The sequence below is a fragment of the Corapipo altera genome, unplaced genomic scaffold (genome assembly GCF_003945725.1).
Source record: "Corapipo altera isolate COAL_440 unplaced genomic scaffold, ASM394572v1 107b, whole genome shotgun sequence".
Classification (NCBI taxonomy): Eukaryota; Metazoa; Chordata; class Aves; order Passeriformes; family Pipridae; genus Corapipo; species Corapipo altera.
In genome coordinates this window covers 2,448,867-2,467,150 of record NW_020884951.1, presented here as the reverse complement: position 1 = coordinate 2,467,150, position 18,284 = coordinate 2,448,867, and the positions used below count along the sequence as shown (strand labels likewise).

At 54.0% G+C, this 18,284-nt stretch overlaps 1 protein-coding gene across 1 annotated transcript in view; it reads left to right on the top strand.

The window, feature by feature from the left end:
- Positions 1-4: 4 nt before the first annotated feature.
- Positions 5-18,284, top strand: part of AR (androgen receptor) — a gene marked incomplete at its 5' end in the record, with an annotated part of 38,753 nt that continues 20,473 nt past the window's right edge. Inside the window, one exon of the mRNA XM_027663136.1 lies at positions 5-303. Coding sequence (XP_027518937.1) covers positions 5-303 — 299 coding nt within the window. The remainder of the gene's footprint in view (positions 304-18,284) is intronic.

The window sequence follows — 18,284 nt, the reverse complement described above, 5'->3', positions numbered from 1 at the left end:
CGGCCGCGTCAAGCTGGAGAGCGCGGCGGGGCCGGGGCCCGCGGCGGGCGGCGGCTGGGGCGGTCCGTGCCGCTTCGGGACCGAGCTGGTCCCGCCGGGCCCCGCGCCACCCTGGCCCACCTTCTTCGCCGAGGAGGGGCAGCTGTACGGGCCGTGCCCCGAGCCGCCCGCCGGGCCCGCCGACTGCCCCGCCGACGCCTGGTACCCGCCAGGCCGGGCGCCCTTCGCCGCCCCCGCCGCCGGCATCAAGAGCGAGCTGGAGCCCTGGGTCGAGGGCTACGCCGGCGCCTACGGCGACCTCCGGTGAGTACCCGCGTCCCACCGGCACCGGCATCCTGCACCCTGCATCCCACATCCCGCCGGCCGGCACCCCGCGTCCTGCATCCCACCGGCACCCTGCGCCCCTCACCCCGACCCTGCACCGCGCCCCTCCGGCCGCCCCTCTGCCTCCGCAGCTGCCCCGCGCACCCCGCGACTCCAGCCCCGCTCTGTCCTCGGTGCCCCTCTCCGCTGCCGCACCTTCCCTTTTGCCGGGACGCTGTCGCTTGGGACTGACTGGGCGAGATCGTGCCAGGAGTACCTTGGAGTACCCGGTGCCCCCGCTGTCTCGTTGTGTTTATCGCATTTCTTCACGCTCCCCGCCGCTGGGAGTGGGCAGGATCGGGATGCTGTGCCTGAAGCACGGACGGATCTTAAGATCGAATTAAAATCCTCCCAGCGCCCGGAATGCGCTGTGCATAGCAGGGAACCCCGAATGTAGCGGCAGAAAAACATTACCTGTGCTTCCGGGCTGTTTTAAGTACGGGTAGAAAATGTGTTTTAAAGTAGAGCTAGAATGGGTTTTGGGAATGCAGCAGGGAAGGAGAAGTTTGTTGGAGAAGTAGGATTTGATCAAAAGTAATTTTTCCTGGTGAATTACCCTCAAAAAAAGGCGATGAACCACCTCTGTAAAATCGTGTACAGCATCTAAACCAGTGGGTACCTGTGTGCTCATCCATCAGCACGGCAAAGCACGGCCGTGTTGATGGAAACAGGAGGCAGACAGGGCTGCACAAGCGATTTTCTGCTGGCTCAGAGGCAGCCCCAGCCACGAGTGTGTGAGGCCTCAGCTGGGGTCTGCAGTCAAGGAAGTCCTGCATCCACATGCTCACCCTGTGGTGCTCGGGATGGTGGGAGCAAAGGCTGAAATGAACAACTAGATTTTCCCGCTAAATTAGCATGGGGCAACTGTGCTGCCTCTGGGCTTGTTTGTGCTTTAAATGTTCGTGGCTTCATTTGGGCACTGTGGCAGTTTCCATCCATGCAGTGATTTACTGAGGGATCGTACAGAGAAGTTGAGGGCTTGGCAAAAAATAAGGGGATGAAATTAAAGATAGGTCAAAAAGAATCCAGCTGTGAGCATCATCCAGCTGTGAGCTTTGTGCGTGGCAGGAGCTGTGCAAGTCCCGGGTATGTCTCTGGAGTCTGGATAAATCTCTGCTGGAATCAGCACAGAGGGAGCAGGGAGGAATCAAGTTGGAAAAGTTCAGCGTTCCGGATACTGGCGATGGTGGTGCAGGTTTGTGCCGACAGCAGGCTCGGCCGTGCTGCCGTTCTGCCTGCAGAGCCTGTGCAGGATCCTGCACGGACAGGGAACGTTGTGCTGAGGAGAGCAGGTTTGGGCTCCCGTGGGGTCCGTGGGCAGTCATGGGGGCTGGACCAGACAGCAGCAGGTACATTTTGCCCGAGTCATGCCTTAGAGATAAATGACATTTCCCTCGTTCCTGAGGCAAGTGCTGTATCCTCCTCTTCCTTGCGGCTCTGTTCAGTGTGCCGTGAGTGCGTCCTGCTTCCCCTGGCAGACTTCTGTGGGATCAGCGGGGTCTCGGAGCTGGCACAGTGACCTTTTCAACACCACTATCTTGTCCTTTGAACTCCAGTGCTTGTACAGCACTACCCTGCTGCTGTGAAGGTACGATGGGCTGACGGAATTTATCCTTTCTCTGTGTTCAGATGCAATTTTCAAACACCGTAAGGAGAGCGGAATGCTCTGTCGTGGTCTGGCTCAAGCCGTGTGTGTTAATCACTGCCAGGTTTAACACTTCATCCTAGCAAAGCCTCCATTAGCTTTACAGTGTGCTACTGGTCCATTCCTGCAGCTTTGTGTTTTCTCCTAGATCTCTGGCGGTGCCAGCACAGGAGCAGCTCTTCTGCTGCTGGAGCCTGGTGGGTTGTGTGCCAGCATTACAGGCAACAATGCCTGCAAGGAGAAAGGGTCATGGGAGCTAAGAGGCTCTGTAGTAAAATTCCCTGATGGAAGGATAATTGGCTCTGGACCTGCACCCCCCTGCTTGTGTCTGGTGCTGGGTCTGAGCTCCTGTCCTACATGGCATTGCCCAGCGAGCTTTCCCCTCGTAGCCTCAGAGGATGCAGCCTCAGCGCTCTGTGAGGGCAGTGGGGGGCACTCCTGGGTACTCACCCAGCCTGAGGCGATTGGTGCTTCTGCTCCCTGTGCCTGGAGGTGCTGGCGAGGGCAGTGGCACACACAGCCTGCTTTGGAGAATAAGGAGCATTTCAAGGTGTGTTGCTCTCACTTGCTTCCCTCTCCGAATGGTCTCACTGTCTGCCAGCAGGATCGTGGATCTTCCAGGTGAAGCTCTCCCAAGCTCAGCTCTGCCCTGTTGCAGTTGTGGCCAGGTATGGATAAGTACTTTTTGAGTTAGAGTCAAACACCCCTCATATGACACTAACGCATGAGCAGTTTGTTAATATTTGGGGGGAATTGGGATGGCTGCTGCTCCTGGGCAGGTCTGTAGCCACTTTTGCCCCTTTGGATGGCAGAGTGGTGTCTGGATTTAGAGGTGCTGACACATCACACAGAAAGACTGAGGACATTAATACAATTTGGATTAATTTAAAGCTTTTGGTACAATGTCCTTCATTGGGCCAGTTGTGCCTACATGTAATTAGCAAACTAATCCCAGCTTTTGTCACCCCATAGACTCTGAGCTGTTCATCTTTGTGCTCTGGTTGTTGCATCATTACTACCAGCAGTCTTTGAGGTGACTGAAAAACCTTTTTCAGGAGTAAGACACAGCGCTGACAGAATAAATCCAAGGTTCTACCATCAGAATGACTTGGAAGATGAATCACAGCAGTGGGTAGGGAGGGCTGGCCTCTGGTTTAAGCTGAAATGAAATCAGAGAAGGAGCTGCTACCAAAACAATGGAATGAAAGAGGAGAAAAGGATTTAAGGATCTCTTGGCTCAGGAAAATCTGCAGTCCACGTAGCTTCAGATTTTTTTAAGTGGCATTTGCTATCACTGGTGTCACTTGTTGCTGATACTGGTTGGAATCCTGGTGTTTGCTGGTCACACCTACCTGTGGCTCCTCTTCCCAGTCCAACTGTGATCAGGTTGGGCCAGTGCCACATGTTTATGCATCGCCTGGCTCGAGGGCTCTGTAATCATTTCAGCTCTGTAATTGTGGTACAGCTTACAGATAACACCTGCAGTAATTCCTGCCTGTGGAGGGAGGAGATAAGATTCTGACAAAGAGATGAAGGGATGAAGGGCAGCTGTTAACCCTGAGAGATGAGATGAGGTAGGAGGCCGCTCTCAGGGCTGCCCTCACTCCCAGTCCGTGCCCAGCAGCAGCTGCCCCAACATTCCTGTCCCAGGAGGGCTCTGGGAACTCCCAGCTCTGTGCTGACAGGACTCCAAAGCCCTTGGGAAGGGGCTGACCCTCCCGTCTGCTGTTGTCAGTGTGACCTTTCTGCTCTGGGGATTGACCATAGGGTGTAAATATTTCTTTTGGAAGCAAGTGGAGGGTGGCAGAATGCTGTGTGAGCAGCTGGTCCCTCCAGCCCATACAGACCCAGGGCCAGGGAGCCTGGCAGAGTCAAGCTTGTTGTTGGTTCCTGATAAATGGAGAAGAGAAAACAAACAAATTTCTTCCTCAGCACCTCTCAATCCTTTCTCTGCCGAGGGGCAGAGTAAGACACAGAGTAATAGCAGCACTGGGGCTGGACCAGGGAACTCGGGGCTCAGAGGGGTGTGAGCTGCCGTGTTACCAGGCTGTGGCAGGGTGCTCATCTCTCACGGCTGGAGCTGAGGTTGTGAAACAAGTGATGTGCTGAGGCCAGGTAACTGGAGCCATCAGGACGCTGGAGTTGTGCTCAGCAAGGAGAACCCTTCGGGCCGAGGGGAGCAGCCGAGCGGGCACTGCCCCACACTGCCTGGAGCACGGCACTGCAAGATCCTCTGCCTCCTCCCGAACATACATTGAGCCTCATAAAACGGTCTCCTCCTTTTCCCCTCCCTCCTCCGTCTGTCCCTCCCTCTCTTCCCTGCTCTCTCACGCTCCAGCTCTGCCTTTACCACTGGGAAGGGGAGGTGGGTCACCTGTCAGGGGCTGGACTGTGGAGGGCAGACACGTGGGGTGTCTGCGTGGGACCTGCCTGGCTGTTGACAGCACACAGCATCTCTCTGCCTCTTCAATGCTCAAGGGCAGACCTTGCCTCATCTTCCTCTGTGCTGTCCCATCCTCTTCTTCACGTCTTGAATTTTTGAGCTCTCATACCCTCTGGAAACTGGTTCCATAGTCTCATGCTTGGTATCAGCAATGATTATTCTGCCCTAGTTTCTCTCAAGTGCTGACTGCAGTGCAAGATCAGGCTCTATGGGGCACTTGGTGTTGGAAGCAGCGGCTGAGAAATCAAAAAATTTTTGCCAAGGAAATAATCCACAGAAAGCTTGAAGGACACCAGTGGGTTGGAGTCACATAGGCATTTTGTGTGCTCTGTCCTATATTCCCGAGGCTTCTGAGCATGAAACTGTACAGGATCTGCCCAAGAAGCTGTACAGGATCTGTCCATGGCAGCTCTCCTTCTGCTTGTGCAGCTTTTACATTCTTCCTGCTATTTACAGATTCCCTGGTATTTATCTACTGCACAGATGAGCTGTGCTTTGCATTACTCCTTGCAGCCAGTCTTTGGCATGACCACTGGTTTTCTTGTTAGGAGAACTTCATTCCAGCTCAAGAGCCAGTTAACAATAGGAAGTGCTTTGGTGCTGCTTTGAGGACAGAAGTATGTTCTCGAAGTGTCAAAATGCTGATTGGGAATAAGAAATAAAGTGTGTTTTGTAGTCCAGGGGACAGGAGTCACCCCTGGGTCAGTAGTCCCAGGGTGTCATTCCCTGGGACAAGATCCCTGCCATGGGGATGGGTAGCAGCTCTCAGGGCAGGAACCCCACCATGGGTACAAGTGTCAGTGGGTGTGGAGTTGGGATCGTGTCCCAGAGCCACAGAACCCGGGATTCCTGGAAGTCACTGCCCGTGGTCCCTTTCTCAGAGTGAGGAAGGTGTGGGACAGCCCTGGGAAGGATCAAAGCAGAAACACTGTAGCGAGGCAGCGAAGGCGAGCGGCATCCGAGGGGCAACGCCAGCTCCCCTCGCCCCCGTGCCAGGATCCTCCAAGGCCGTGCTGGGCGCTGGCAGAGACAACAGCCCGCTCTGTGTCTGTGCCAGGGGTCACTGCCGCGTCCCAAGGGGAGGGGAAGGCGGATTGCGGGTGGGCAGCGGGAGGAACAGGCACCGGGAAAGCTGGAGCGGATCAGAAGGCAAAGTCTGCATGGCAGGAGAGTGTGCTCCTGAGCTGGGAGGAAAGCTGGAAACAGTGCCATGTATTGCAGGAAGAAATCCTGAAATTTCCTAAAATATTGAAAATGTTGTAGTCATATGGGAATATTTGTTTTGATGTGATGAAAGCAGTTTCATTCCACAGGGTTAAGAATAATTTGTAGTAGAGAACAGTAGGTCAGTTCTTTGTGTTTTTCTGTCATTCCCATTAATTCAACTCCTGTCTTGGCACAGACCCTCATTCATATTTTGTAAATTGCTGTTTTGAAGGTGGCTGTCCCAGTTTGACAGTTCTCCATTGGCAGTTGCTGTCTGGAGTTGGAGCACTCACTGGAGGCTGCTGGGTTTGGGTTTGCAGTGGATACTTTCTGCTAGTGATTGTGGACTAAAATTACAAAAGAAATAATTGTATTTATTTTATCATCCTCTGGAATGTTTTAAATTTATCAAATGAGTGTTTACTGAAAGAAAACTATTCTGTGGGAGACTTTCTATGAATTCTAGTAAAAACTGTTTGTTTCTCAGTGCTGCCCTGGGGGACCACAGAGATCTGTGCAGCTGTGGATGGCTCTGAGACATTGGAAATATGTAGAAAAAAAGAGGATTCCCCTTGGACAACCACTCAGCATGAGGCCTCGGAGCATGGTGCCATAGGATGATGGGTACCATGGGATTATGTCAGCCCTGGGGCTGCAGTGGTGTCTGGGATGGTCCTGACACAGGAGCCCCGCACACACCTGAGTTACAGAAGGAGGATTTTTGTGTTTGGTGTATTGCAAGATCACCTTGTGTCTTGAGACGCATCGGCTCTGCCTGTGGTGCTTGGTTCCCGCTGCATTCCCAATGTATTTCCAGGGGCTTTGCAGTCTTGGACATATTTGCAAGTGAAAAACCACTGGATGACCTTGTGAGCCCGAAGGCAGCAGCGCTGGGCCAGGACATGAGCTGAGCTGAGCTGCTGGAAGGGCCTGGGAACCATGGGCTTCTCCTCCTCCTGTTCATCTCAGTTCATTACTTCTTGCAAGTGAATTTTCTTTTTTGAGGGTTTTCTGCAAAAGGCACTTCTGCACCTCAAACTGACATGAAGCAAATGCCTTAAAGCCATCATGGACAGCCTGGGCCAGCTGGTGAGGGTGGCTGTGTGACACCACATTCGGGTGGTCACGTGGCACAGAGGGCACAGGCACCTCTTGTTGGGGTCGTCATTGGGTAAGACATGAACATTGACTGGAGTGATCTCCTCTTGCCTTGGATGAGCCCAGCTCTACACCATGTTTTAGGAAAGCAGCAATGGCAGTGTTTCCTGTGGGGGTACTGGATCCCTTCCAGCTTTCTTTTCCTCCAGAGAGCCAAGAGACAGCGTGCACAGGAGGCATTTATGCCCAGTAAACAATTAAGAGGCAGATAGAGTCACATCAGCCCTTAGTGTGTGGCCAGTGCAGGTGTGCCCAGAGGTGGCCTTGGCAGGTAGCCCCGCTATCGACCGTCGCTGCACACTGTGGGGACCAGAGCTGGCTCTGTTTGTGAACACTAACAGTGGTGCAAGGGAGCTCATTGAAATGAAAAGGAACTGGCCCAGTTGTCATGGCAAAGACTTGTGACAGGTTCTCCATCCAAATTCCCTCTTCACTGTTTCCACTGTTGTCTCTGTCTCTGCTGACCTGCCCGTGCTACTCATCCATGTCCAACTGCACTTAATCCTCCTCTCAGCTCCAGATGAGGGGCAAAGGGATGGAGGAGCCTCCCAGAGGAGATCCCCACGGTGAGGGGTGCCCTACTCACCCCTGTCAGCTGCCTGCAGTGGGCAGTGCTCACAGGTACTGCGGCGTGTGCTTGTCTTTGTTCTGCTTTAAATTTCATCATCGCAACCCTGGTTCCCCTTGCTCATATTTTTAAATGAGGTTCAAAGTATCCTCTAACAGTAAAAAAAATACTCCCAGTAGTAGTACTTTGTGCTTCAGCAGCACCTTACTGCTGAAGCACTCATGCACAGCAATTCATTCATCTTCCAGGCAATTGTGGAAAACAAGAATTGCCCCTGTCCTGCAGGCAGGGGATGAGGTTTGACAGGAGGTTGTGGCTTGGCAGCAGCTCCTCGGTGCGTATGAGTGGCTGCAGTCCTGGCAGCTCAGTGCTGGGGTCCTGGGGCCCAGGCTGGCTTTGTGCTGGGGACTGTCCCTGGGGACCGTGCTGTGTGCTGGACTTTGTGCCCCGTCCATTGGCCTGTTCACCTCTGCCGACCCCAGTGCCCCTCGGGGAGGGCTGACCCTGTCCCGCTGCCGGGATAGTGTTTGCAGGAGTGGGGTTACGGGAGTGCAGCACCGTGCCTCGGGATCGGGCAGGAGCCGCCGCGCTCGCCGGCTGCCGGCGCTGGCAGGGGGTGGGATGGGAGGGCAGGCTCTGTTCATCCAGACAGGGGGTGGGATGGGAGGGCAGGCTCTGTTCATCCAGAGGGGGGGGGAGGGGGGGGCAGGCTCTGTTCACCTTGGCTCAACTTGGCTTCACTGCTCTCCTGTCGCTGCCTTCTCCCTGTTTTGTGCAGTCTGAGCAGAGGCCAGAAAGAACGAGGTCACCCGCTGTGCTGTGGCTTGGAGCTCCCCAGTCCCCCTAGGGAGGCATCTGCAAATAGTGAAAACGAAGTCAAGTGCTAACTTGTCCCCAGAAGTGATGAGAATGATTTGTAGGGACATAGACCTCAGATTAAGTGATTTGCAGTAGTAGAAATAATCTCAGAAGTATAAGCTAGTTTTCCAGGTATTTATAGCTGCTGCCCTTTGCCTGAGTTAATCTGGCTCCACGTAGCTCGGGTGTCCACAGGGGTGGATTACACCAGTGCTCTCTGCAGGTGTCCTGGTGGCTTCCCTGTGCTAGTCAAAGAGGGAGGGAGTGCACACTATTAAGTATATAGTGATTATTGGAATGAGCTCGTGTTTCTGTTGGGGGGGCTGAGTGGCTGCCTCCTTTGCACTACCTGGAGGTAGCGAATGGACTGTGCTGAACTCAAGACACAGGGAAAGTGGCTGTCCCTTCCCAAACAGCTCTGAGGGCAAAAGAGATGGCTTAAATCAGGCTGATAAAGTCAGTGCAGAACCACCAATACTGGGACACTGACAGTACTGGTCTGGGCCATCCTTGGCATGAGGGGAGGGAGCACTGCGGGCAGCCTTAGCTGGGGCAAGCACCCAGGCACAGGCACATTTACCCTTTTACACATCTGCCTGGAGATCTCTGGATGCCCCTGGGACACATTTGGGGTGTGCCTGGGCTGGCAGAGCCCTGCTCAGGCTGTGCAGAGCGAGAGCTGCCTGAGAGCTCCATGCAGAGTCCTGGCTGCTGTTCATGTGCTGTGCATGGCCGCAGTCATAACGATTTATCTTTAACTCCTTTAATGTCTGTAGCCAGGTGTCTGTGACAGGCAGTGCTGGGGGGATGTCCTGGGTGCCTGCTGCCTGAGCCGGGTGCCAGCACCACCTGTGAGGCTCAGGGTCAAGCTCTTGCTGGAACCTGGGGAATCTGATGATAGACTCATGGAATGGTTTGGATTGGAAGGGGCCTTGAAGCCCATTTCATTCCACTCTGCTGCCGTTGGCAGGGACACCTTCCACCAGACCAGCTTGCTCTAAGCTCTGTCCAGCCTGGCCTCAATGCACTGGTGTCGCCTGAGGATGGGTGGGTGTGTGCTGGGTGGGTGCAGGCTGGTGGGTGTTCTCTCCCTCCACACCAATAAGCTCCAGCAAGGACCAGAAACAGGCTGGCTGCAGCCGCTGGCTTTGGAAAGAGCCTTGGGGGCAAATCCTTCTGTTGCAGCAGCCTCTTCTTTTGCCAGACTCCCATCCCGCTGAGGGCTCCTGGAATTGCTGCCTGTGGGACCAATCCCCACAAATGCCAGAGGGGAGGCTGCAGATCTCCAAAATACATTTTAGAGAGGATGTGTTCAGTCTCTGGGATGAGGTGGGAAAACCCTGGGCTTTACTTTCTTCCCTCCGTGCTCTCTCTGCCTACAGATGGCCGGAGGGGGTTTCTCATGTCTCCCAAGATGATACTTCACTTCTCTGGTGTTTTTACCAGTCCCTCAGCACTTTGGCTCTTGTTACATATTTTAGCTGCTCTGGCTTCTTTGCTGGTTAAAAATGGCAGAAAGAATGCTATGACCTTGGCCCGTGTGCTGAGAACAGAGCCCAGGCACAAGTTTCTGTATTGGTAATTTCCTTGTGAAGGCTCCTGCCTCCTCCCCCTCGTGCTGAACTGCAGAGCAGCATCCACACATCTTCTGATGTGCCATTGGGAGGGCTGGGGCAGAGTATCTCAGCAGTTCCTCTTTCCTCTTGAGATGGGAAAGGAAGAAAGGAATTTCATGCAGATCAGATTAATTGCTTTCATCTAGGAAGTGATGAGGTGCATTAACTGGAAAATGAAATTCCCCTGCAAAGATAGCTCAGATGATTTACAGTTTCTCTTGGATCGTGTGTGTGCCTGTGCACCTTTGTGGATGTTCATCCTCTTCTTTCTGTGAACACCATACACAGAGATTAGTGTGTGTGTTCTCTTCTGTATGAGGAACATACCCATCCCTTGCCCTGGGGCCTGCAGCATTCCCTCTGCAGACATGTCCGTGGAGAATGGGTGCCGTGGCCTGTGCTGCCCGTGGGGAGGAGAGGTGGCCTTGGCCCCTGGCTGAGGCTCCGTGAGCCCCTGCATGGGCGGCACAGGGCTCGATGTGGGATTGGCATCGCTCCTTCTCCCCACTCAGACACTGAGAACCAGCCCCTCAGGTCACCCTTGGCCCCTCTCCCGCTTCCTGGCAGGGCAGGGCTAGGGGGCACCTGTCTATCTTGGGTCTGATGCCTGGACCTGTGGGTCTGGGGGGACCCGTGATCCCCCAGGCTGGCTCCGGGCCTCGTCCCCGTGTGTGCTCCTGTGCTTCAGGATGTGTGAGGTCATCCTCGTGAACTCAGACTGTTTGCATGGATTTCGTTTTCTGCCTTTCAGTAATTGGCTTTGTTTTCACATGTTGCCTGTGGTCAGAAAGTCTTTTCCCTGGTAATGGGATCTTCTTGCAAAGAAACCTGTTACTTCCCAGTCTGCTCCCAAGTCTCCTGGGAGCATCTTTAAATGGTTAGAAAAACAAGAGCAGCAAAGGCATTTTTTTCCCTTTCTTGTTTACAGCACAGCCTGTGCCAAGTGCTGGGTCCTTGGTTCTGGGCTGTGTCTGGGGTGGCTTTGAAGGGGGAGCAGAGCACAGTGCTGGGACAGAACATCACCCTGGAGCTGTGCCGAGGGTTGGACAGGGCTGAGCTGAGGTGGGAGCTAAGGGGAGCCCAGGGGGCAGCAGTTCTCTCTTTGCTCAGTTCACCCTCCCTTTTGCTGCGTGGGTGCTTAAATCCTTGGATTATGGCCTGAATTGGAGCAGTTGTCATATTCAGCATGAATAAGGTGGCAGCCTGGGGTTAGCAGGGTGGCCAGCCAGTCCCTCTGCACATGATTCCAGTTAATGAAGGGAGCTCAGTGTGTTCTGCAGGATCCTCTGGGATCAGTGGGGATCTGTTAACTGCTGGCCATGGTGTGCCCTGCCGGCGGGAGGAGAGGATGGGGCTCTGCCCCTGCCCTCCTGGCGTTTCAGAATTGGGGTCAAGGCGGGCGCACGACCGCTGTGGCAGGACGTCCTGAGCTGACTATCTTGCTGCTCGCTCAAAGAGACTTCAGAGAACACTCTCAAGGCTGGGAGGCCTAAAATTAGATGTGGCATCTGTGTTTTGGTTTGCAGGCGGGCTTGAAAGAAAACGATTCCTGTCTGCTTTCATTCCTTGCCTGCTCGGGAGAGCACGGCAGAGGAGGAGGGGTAGGGCTTTGATTGCCAAACCGCCACGGCTCTCTCTGGGTACTGCTGCCCAGCAGGGCTGGTGAAAGCTCCAGTGTGGGTCTGTGGTGATGGAAGAACCTCCCACGCCTGTGGGTCCCTGGCATCAGCCAGCTGCACTGCTGCATCACTGCAGGGCTCTGCCTTCTGTATGTCCCCAGAAATGCTCTCAGCCCCAAAATGACAGATCTGGCTGTCCCTGCCTGGTGTCACTGAAAGAGCAAACTGGCATCAAAGTTCTGTTTCCCAGTCTATGCTGGGCTGGGATGCCTCAGGCTGGGGGTGTGTGCCACTGGGGTTGATACCAGCATAGCTGGCTGTCCATCCATCCATCCAGGCCTTGCTGAGGGGCTGGTCTTGCGCCGCTCCTGCCCCAGCCCTGCCCCACTCCTGCCCTGGTCCTGCTGCAGCTGACAGGTGTGGGCAGCTGTGAGCTTTGGGCATGCTGGGAAGGCCAGGCCATGGAGCCGGAGGACCCAGTGGATGTGAGCTGGTGGCCATGGGTTGCTGAGGAATTTGCCTCTGTGTTGCCTGTGCTGCTGAGATCAGTGCTAAGAGTGCCAGGGAGACCTGGCACTAAGTAGGTGAAACCTTGGTTATAATTAGTGTGTTTATGCTGTCTGGGATGACTCACAGCATGATCCGCTTGGAGAATGCAGGAACATGATAGTGTTGCACAAGTTGTGAAGTCTCCTTCAGAAACCCAATGCTTTGCCAGCAGAGCTGAAGGGAAATTCTGCAGATAGAGCTTATATCCATTTCCAGACATAATAAGGAAAAGGATTTTTATGCCTCTGCAGTTGTGTCTCTGAAAAGGTTTGGTCTTGGTATAAACATGCCTAAAAATAATCCAATTCTGCTGGTAAGTTGTGGGACCAGCAGTGCAGAGCCACCGCAGTGAGCCCTGGCATCCCTCCTGTGAGAGGGGTGGGAGCGGGGGCTGCTCCCCGAGATGGGAGGTTCTGCTTCTTCCTCTCATGCCTGTCCATCCCAGGGCTCTGTGCCAGGGGGAGAGTGCTGGCTCATGCCGTGTGCCTCCCCAGGTGGGTGCCAAATCCATGGTATTTGTGGTCTCCTCGTGTTTCCACGCTGGGTCCCGCCCTTGTTGCCATCTGACTGTTTTTGCCTCATGCTTCATCCAGGGGAGAAATGAAAATGCAGAATTTGTAGCACTGGTTTCCGTAGCAATAATGCCAAAGAAGAGGGGAAAATATTTTGTGTTTTAAATATCCATGTCTGGGAATGAATCCTGGCATCCCTCAGCAGCCCAGGTGGGAGCTGACCACTGACCTCTGACTACCAGCACCACCTGATCCTTGTTGTCAAGTTAAATTCCAAATACCTTTGGAGTTCTGTGTGACACTGGAATTATTTCACCTTGGGTTTCTCTTGGCAGCACTGTACCACATGCTGTGGTTAGCTAAGGGACCACGGGGACACCCTGTCCCAGTAGCGTCCTCCTCCGGGGCGTGGGCAGAGGTGCAGTGCCCTGGTCCCTGTGGAGGGATGGCTGCGGGGGCCAGCCTGGCTCTTGGGAAGATCCAGGGTGCCCCGAGGTGATCCCAGTGGGGGCTCGGGGGTGAGGTGCTTGAGGGTTGGCTGCCTGGGTGTGCTGCCCACGGGCTGGAGGTGACGGGGAGTGCTGTGCCGATGGCCCCAGCGGGATGTGGGCCCAGGGGTCCTTCCCGTGTTGGAAGGCTGGTGAATGCGGCTGCAGGGCTCGTCCTGCTGCCTAGAAGGTGCACTTGGGTTGGGGAGCAGAGCTGAGCAGAGCAGAGCTGAGAAGGGAGTCTGCATGAGGCACTGACATCAGCCCCTGTCCTGCCCGTGCCATCCGTGCCCCATCGTCCCACCCTCCGGCAGCTGCTGGGTTCAGTCTGGGACAGGATGGTGCCTCGTTGATTGGCTGAGTGGTTTGTGGAAATGCCTCAAGGCCACGTGACTGGTTCACCCAAGGTGCTGTGCCTCGTGGCTGGACACCGGTCCAGTGTTCTGTTCCTCTGGAGATCTGCCCAGCACACTGACCGTAGGAAAAGCCACCAAGAACTTGCATCCCCTGTTCCAGAGTGTTTCATAAGCATCATTCCCTCTTCTAGAGGGTTTCATAAGCATCACTGTGCTTTGTTTTGAGAGAGGGAAAGGTAGAATTCCTCCTACAGGCACAGAAGTTGATACGTGGCATTACAAGCCCACAGTACCCTGGACAATTTCCTGGGAGCTGTAAGCCTGTACCCTGTCTGGAATCATGGCCGTGTCTCTTGGAGCATGAAATATATGGATCAAATATCTCATTATTTGTGACTTTCTTTACAGGCACATTTTCTTTTTGTCAGCAGAGGAGATGGATTGGAGAATGGAAGTTTATGGTGTGGATTAAACTAACTGCATAAAGATCAGTCAGGACAGACTGTCTCCTTGGGAACTAAGTAGGGCTCTTTGGGTACCAAGGACACCAAGGTCCTGTCCTTGGTGACTCCAGGTGCCTCTGCAGTCACCAGGAGGATACAGTGTAGGGCACTGGTGCTCCTCAAGGCTGCAGCCTGCCCGTGCTGCTTCTCATTTCCTTTTTGTCCCCTTCGTGCTTTGTAATCAGGTGAGTTCCCATCTGAAGTGACCTTGTGATGCACTTGTGCTGTCTCTTTTTGTAGGTACCTGCTCCATCTGGGGAAATCAGCTCTTCTCTGAGCTCATTTATTTAAGCTGCTCCCTGAGCTCCTGGCTGGAGCTCAGGTTTTGAGGCAGAAGTCTTGATCTCAGCTGTACCCCAATGCAGGCAGCACCTCTGCCACAGCCACTGGTGAGGTGCAGAGGCTGCAGGGTGGCTTCACCCGGGCTTTGCATTCCAGGTGTAGCAAACTTGCCACCTTTCACCTTTATAACCTCCTTTTCTGCTTCTTCCTTAGGGATGACTGAAAGGTGAGAGCCCAGGATTGGTGTTGAATGAGGAGCCTCCCCAGAGGTCTGGGTTATGCTGTGGCTCTGCCATCCATCCCATCAGAGGGCCTGCAGTGCCTTGGCCAGTCAGGTTGGCAGGTTGGGGCTGTCTCCTGAGAGCAGGACAAACAGTGGCTGGCTCCATGCAGCAGCAGGCTGGAGCAGCCTTCGTGCACAGCAGAGGAGAACAGGAGGGAAAAGAGCCAGGGACTGGGGGTGGGGAGACTTCAGCTGCAGTGGGGATCTGCCATGTGAAAAATAAACTGTCAAAACAAATAAACAGTGTATTTGAAAAGAGAAAACAGAGTTTAATTTGGAGATTTGAGAAGGGATTTGTGCAGCTGTACTTGTGGAAGCTGTTTGTGCCCCCGAGGCTGGAAGGCAGTGCCAGGACTGGAGAGCCCAGCCTGCTCCTGAGAGCTGTTGGTGGAAGGACCTTCTCCTTCTCCAAAGCATTTTCCTTCAGCCAGCCCCCATTGCTGGGATGTTTGAAAAATCTGTTGTCATCTGCTAATATTTATTTTATTAAATCTGGTTTAGGGTTCAGTTGATCCAGTTCTCATGTGTGTTTACCAGGCCTGTGGCTCACACTGTGCCCTTCTCTGCTCTCAGATGCTGTTGTGCCTCTGCTGCCAGCCATCGCACATGAAAACAAGGCACGGGCAGGTTGGAAACACACTCAATGCTATTTAGAAGAAAGGAAATAAAATCAGTGTCCACGGCTGCATAGATTGAATTGCTCACAGCATTTTAACAGATGAGATGCTTTAGAGTTTCCCTGCAGGCCTTGTTATGTGGGTGAGCGTGGTGTGGTGGCTGCAGGCACAGGCTCAGCTCAACACTGGCTGGAGCCAGTGGCAGCCAAGTGACAGAGCAACGGGACATGAGGATGTGCCCAAAGTCAGCAGTTGTGCCCTTTGCTGGGCATGGGTCTGGCCCCTCGGTGTGAGTCACAGACCTTTGGCCAGGCAGGAGGGAAAGTTAGTTAGTTTTAATACTGCATTTGAGGATGTCATGCACAGGCAATGCCTGTTTAAAGGCAGCACTTCTTCCTGGCAACATTAGAGTGTCTCAGAATTGACAGCAGTTGAAATGACTGGAGAGGGTTCTGTGTCACCTGAGTTCACGTGTGAGTGCTGGCTCAGTTCTGGGCTCAGCGTCCTCCTGAGCATGATGGACAAGCAGGTTTTGGACAGAGTGTGATGAAGGTGCATACCCCTTTCCCCGGAGGGAAAGGTGTGGGACTAGCATGCAGTACTCCAGGGTTCCTGTGCCAGACGTGCCAGGGTGCATGGCAGCTGCCATCACTTTGTCCTGATCTGGCTTAGGGGTGGGAAGTCGCAGGCGAGGGGACAGTTGTGCCCTGTACTGGCTGTTGCTGAGACGGAAACTTCCTTTGTGGGTCAGAAGTGGTTGGCTCCTCTCTTACCTGTGCTCACTCTTGGCTTTCTGGATGTGTTGTGAAATGTGGCTGCTTGGTGAAATTTAACTAATGACAAACAAATGCTTGCATTGCAAAATGATCGTTTCTACTCCCAGAAACATTTGCACATGGCAGGAGCTCAGTAAACTCTCCATTTCCTTACAGAAGCTTTCTCACACAACAGTAAAGCTCTTCCTACAGCTGTAAGAGAGATATCGAGGTTGTTTTTTCCCGCCACGAAAGCCGCCGAGCTCCTTTGTGCGAGCCCTGGCCTTGGCCTTGGGGCCGTGTGCCGGGCCCGGCATCGCCGCCCGCTGTCAGCGGCCCAGTTGTGTCTGTGCCGGGCGCTATCGCCCTGCCCGGGCTGGCACCGCCACGCATCGGACCCCCCCCCAACGCTCTCGGGGCTTGTTTTGGTTCCACCTCAGCACTCCTGTGGCTCTGGGGGGTGGATGCAGCCAGCAGGGACCCACAGGGTACATATTTCCACCTGGAGGAAATGTGGCAAGCCAGCTGCTGAGCCAGCCTCCTGTCCCTCGTGTGCCCTACGCGGGGGCAAGGGACTGGCACCCTGGGGCAGGTGGCACCCGAGGCTCTGCCCAGAGTGCTGCCGGCCCCTGAAACCTCCCCAGGCACCTGTTTGGCTCATTGCAGTGTTATTTATTACCTGCACATTCTCAACGCCCTGGAAATGTCTCTTGGAAACTGGAAACTGGATCGTTAAGGCAACCATTAGCACAGCTCACTCTGAGTTGCCCACATTTTAAATTATGTTTTTCTTGCAATTCTCTCTCTAAAAATAAAAAAGAAAAGGCGAATTGGCATCATTTTAAAATCGAGGGCGTCCCTGGGCAGGTCGTTCAGCTCTGGGCAGTGGCTGCCAGTGGGGAAGGTGTGGGAGGCAGCTGAGAGTCGTGTCAGTGCTGCAGGGCCCGTGGCCGAGCCGCTCCCTGCCTGCCAGAACACCATCTCCTGCCCCGATCGGACTGCCCACACCCCACGGGCAGGAGCTTTACCCACAGGAGCCTCTCCCATGGCCCAGAACTACCTTCCATGTCTGCCAGCGCCCTCCAGGCTCCATCCCTCGGCAGCAACGGGGGCGAGGGTGGCTGAGCACAGAGGGAGTGTGGGGAGCCCTGCCCAGCCCCACCCCTGGCACGGGCACACGCGAGGGGCACACTCCATACACACCTGCTGGAAGGTGTATCTGTACTTGCACAACTCTTCCTGTGCAGAAACAGCTCTTTAAAACCTGTTTCAGAAGCCACTCAATTTTGAACCTGCTTTCAGTTTTAGATAATTAATCCTCAAAAATCCCAGGGTGTTCTGGGGGGTCCTGTGTCTGTCGTCTGGACAGCTGCTGTGAGAAGCCCTGCTGCTTGTGGCACACACAGTGCTGAGCATGGGGAAGAGAGCATGGAAGCCTTATGGAAACAGGGAAATATGCACTGTCAGATTTCTGAGTGCACAGCGGGGAAAAGAGAGGTGTTGAGTCTTTAGCAGAAAGGTCTGGTTCTGTGGGAATCTAAAACATGCTGAGGAAATAAGACATTTTTAGCCAAGCTTTTTTATGTGCTGCTGGTATTCCTCAGTAGGGTCTGCTCCCCAGCAGCCCCTCACACTGAGTGCCAGGGCTCTGTGGCACAGGGTGGTGGTGTGGGAGGGTGCGGGGGTGCCCTGGGACGGGGTGGTGGGATCATACCAGGAGGATGGGCAGTATGCCAGGGAGGCTGAGACAGGGAGACGTTGCTTGCATCAGGACTAGACTGTGGCAGTCACAGTGCAGCCAATTGCGTCTTCATTTAATCAGTAATTCAAGAAAAGTCTTGGAAATGGAGATGGTTGGGAAATGGTGGTTGAGCAGCATCTACAGACAAGTTTCTGATTGCTGCTGCCAAAGAGATGAGAAATCACTCAAAAGGTTTCTGCCTTAAGCACTGAGGGTGAAATTGCTGCTCCAGTTACTGACCTGCAACTGAGGTGGGATCTGCACAGCTCCCAGGGAGGGAAAGGAGGGAGCAGCACTGCGGGGGGACAGACAGGCAGCAAGGTCAGAGCAAGGTGACCCTGCAGACTGAGATCACCAGTGGCTGTCCCCTGTTGTGCTTTAATCCCAAGGTGTGAGGGGCTTGGAGATGAGCTGTCCGGGGCTTGGAAAAGAGCTGTCCTTTGGCAAAGAGCCCTGCCCGCTGTGACAGACACACTGCACTGGTCCTCTGGAAATAGCCTGGTCTTGGGTTGGAGTTGAGCATCCCAGCTCATATAAAAACCATTTAAAACCTCTCTCTCCTCAGTTTAATTTATGTCTTTCAGGAAGCAGAACAGGAGGGGATGGATAATCTAGACTAATAAAGCAGCTCTTGTTATCAGAATTAGAATATCTAAGGAAAAATCTGTTTTCAGTGGGTTTGGGGTTTACTGTGGGCCCAAGTGGGGCTTTTCTGGATATAA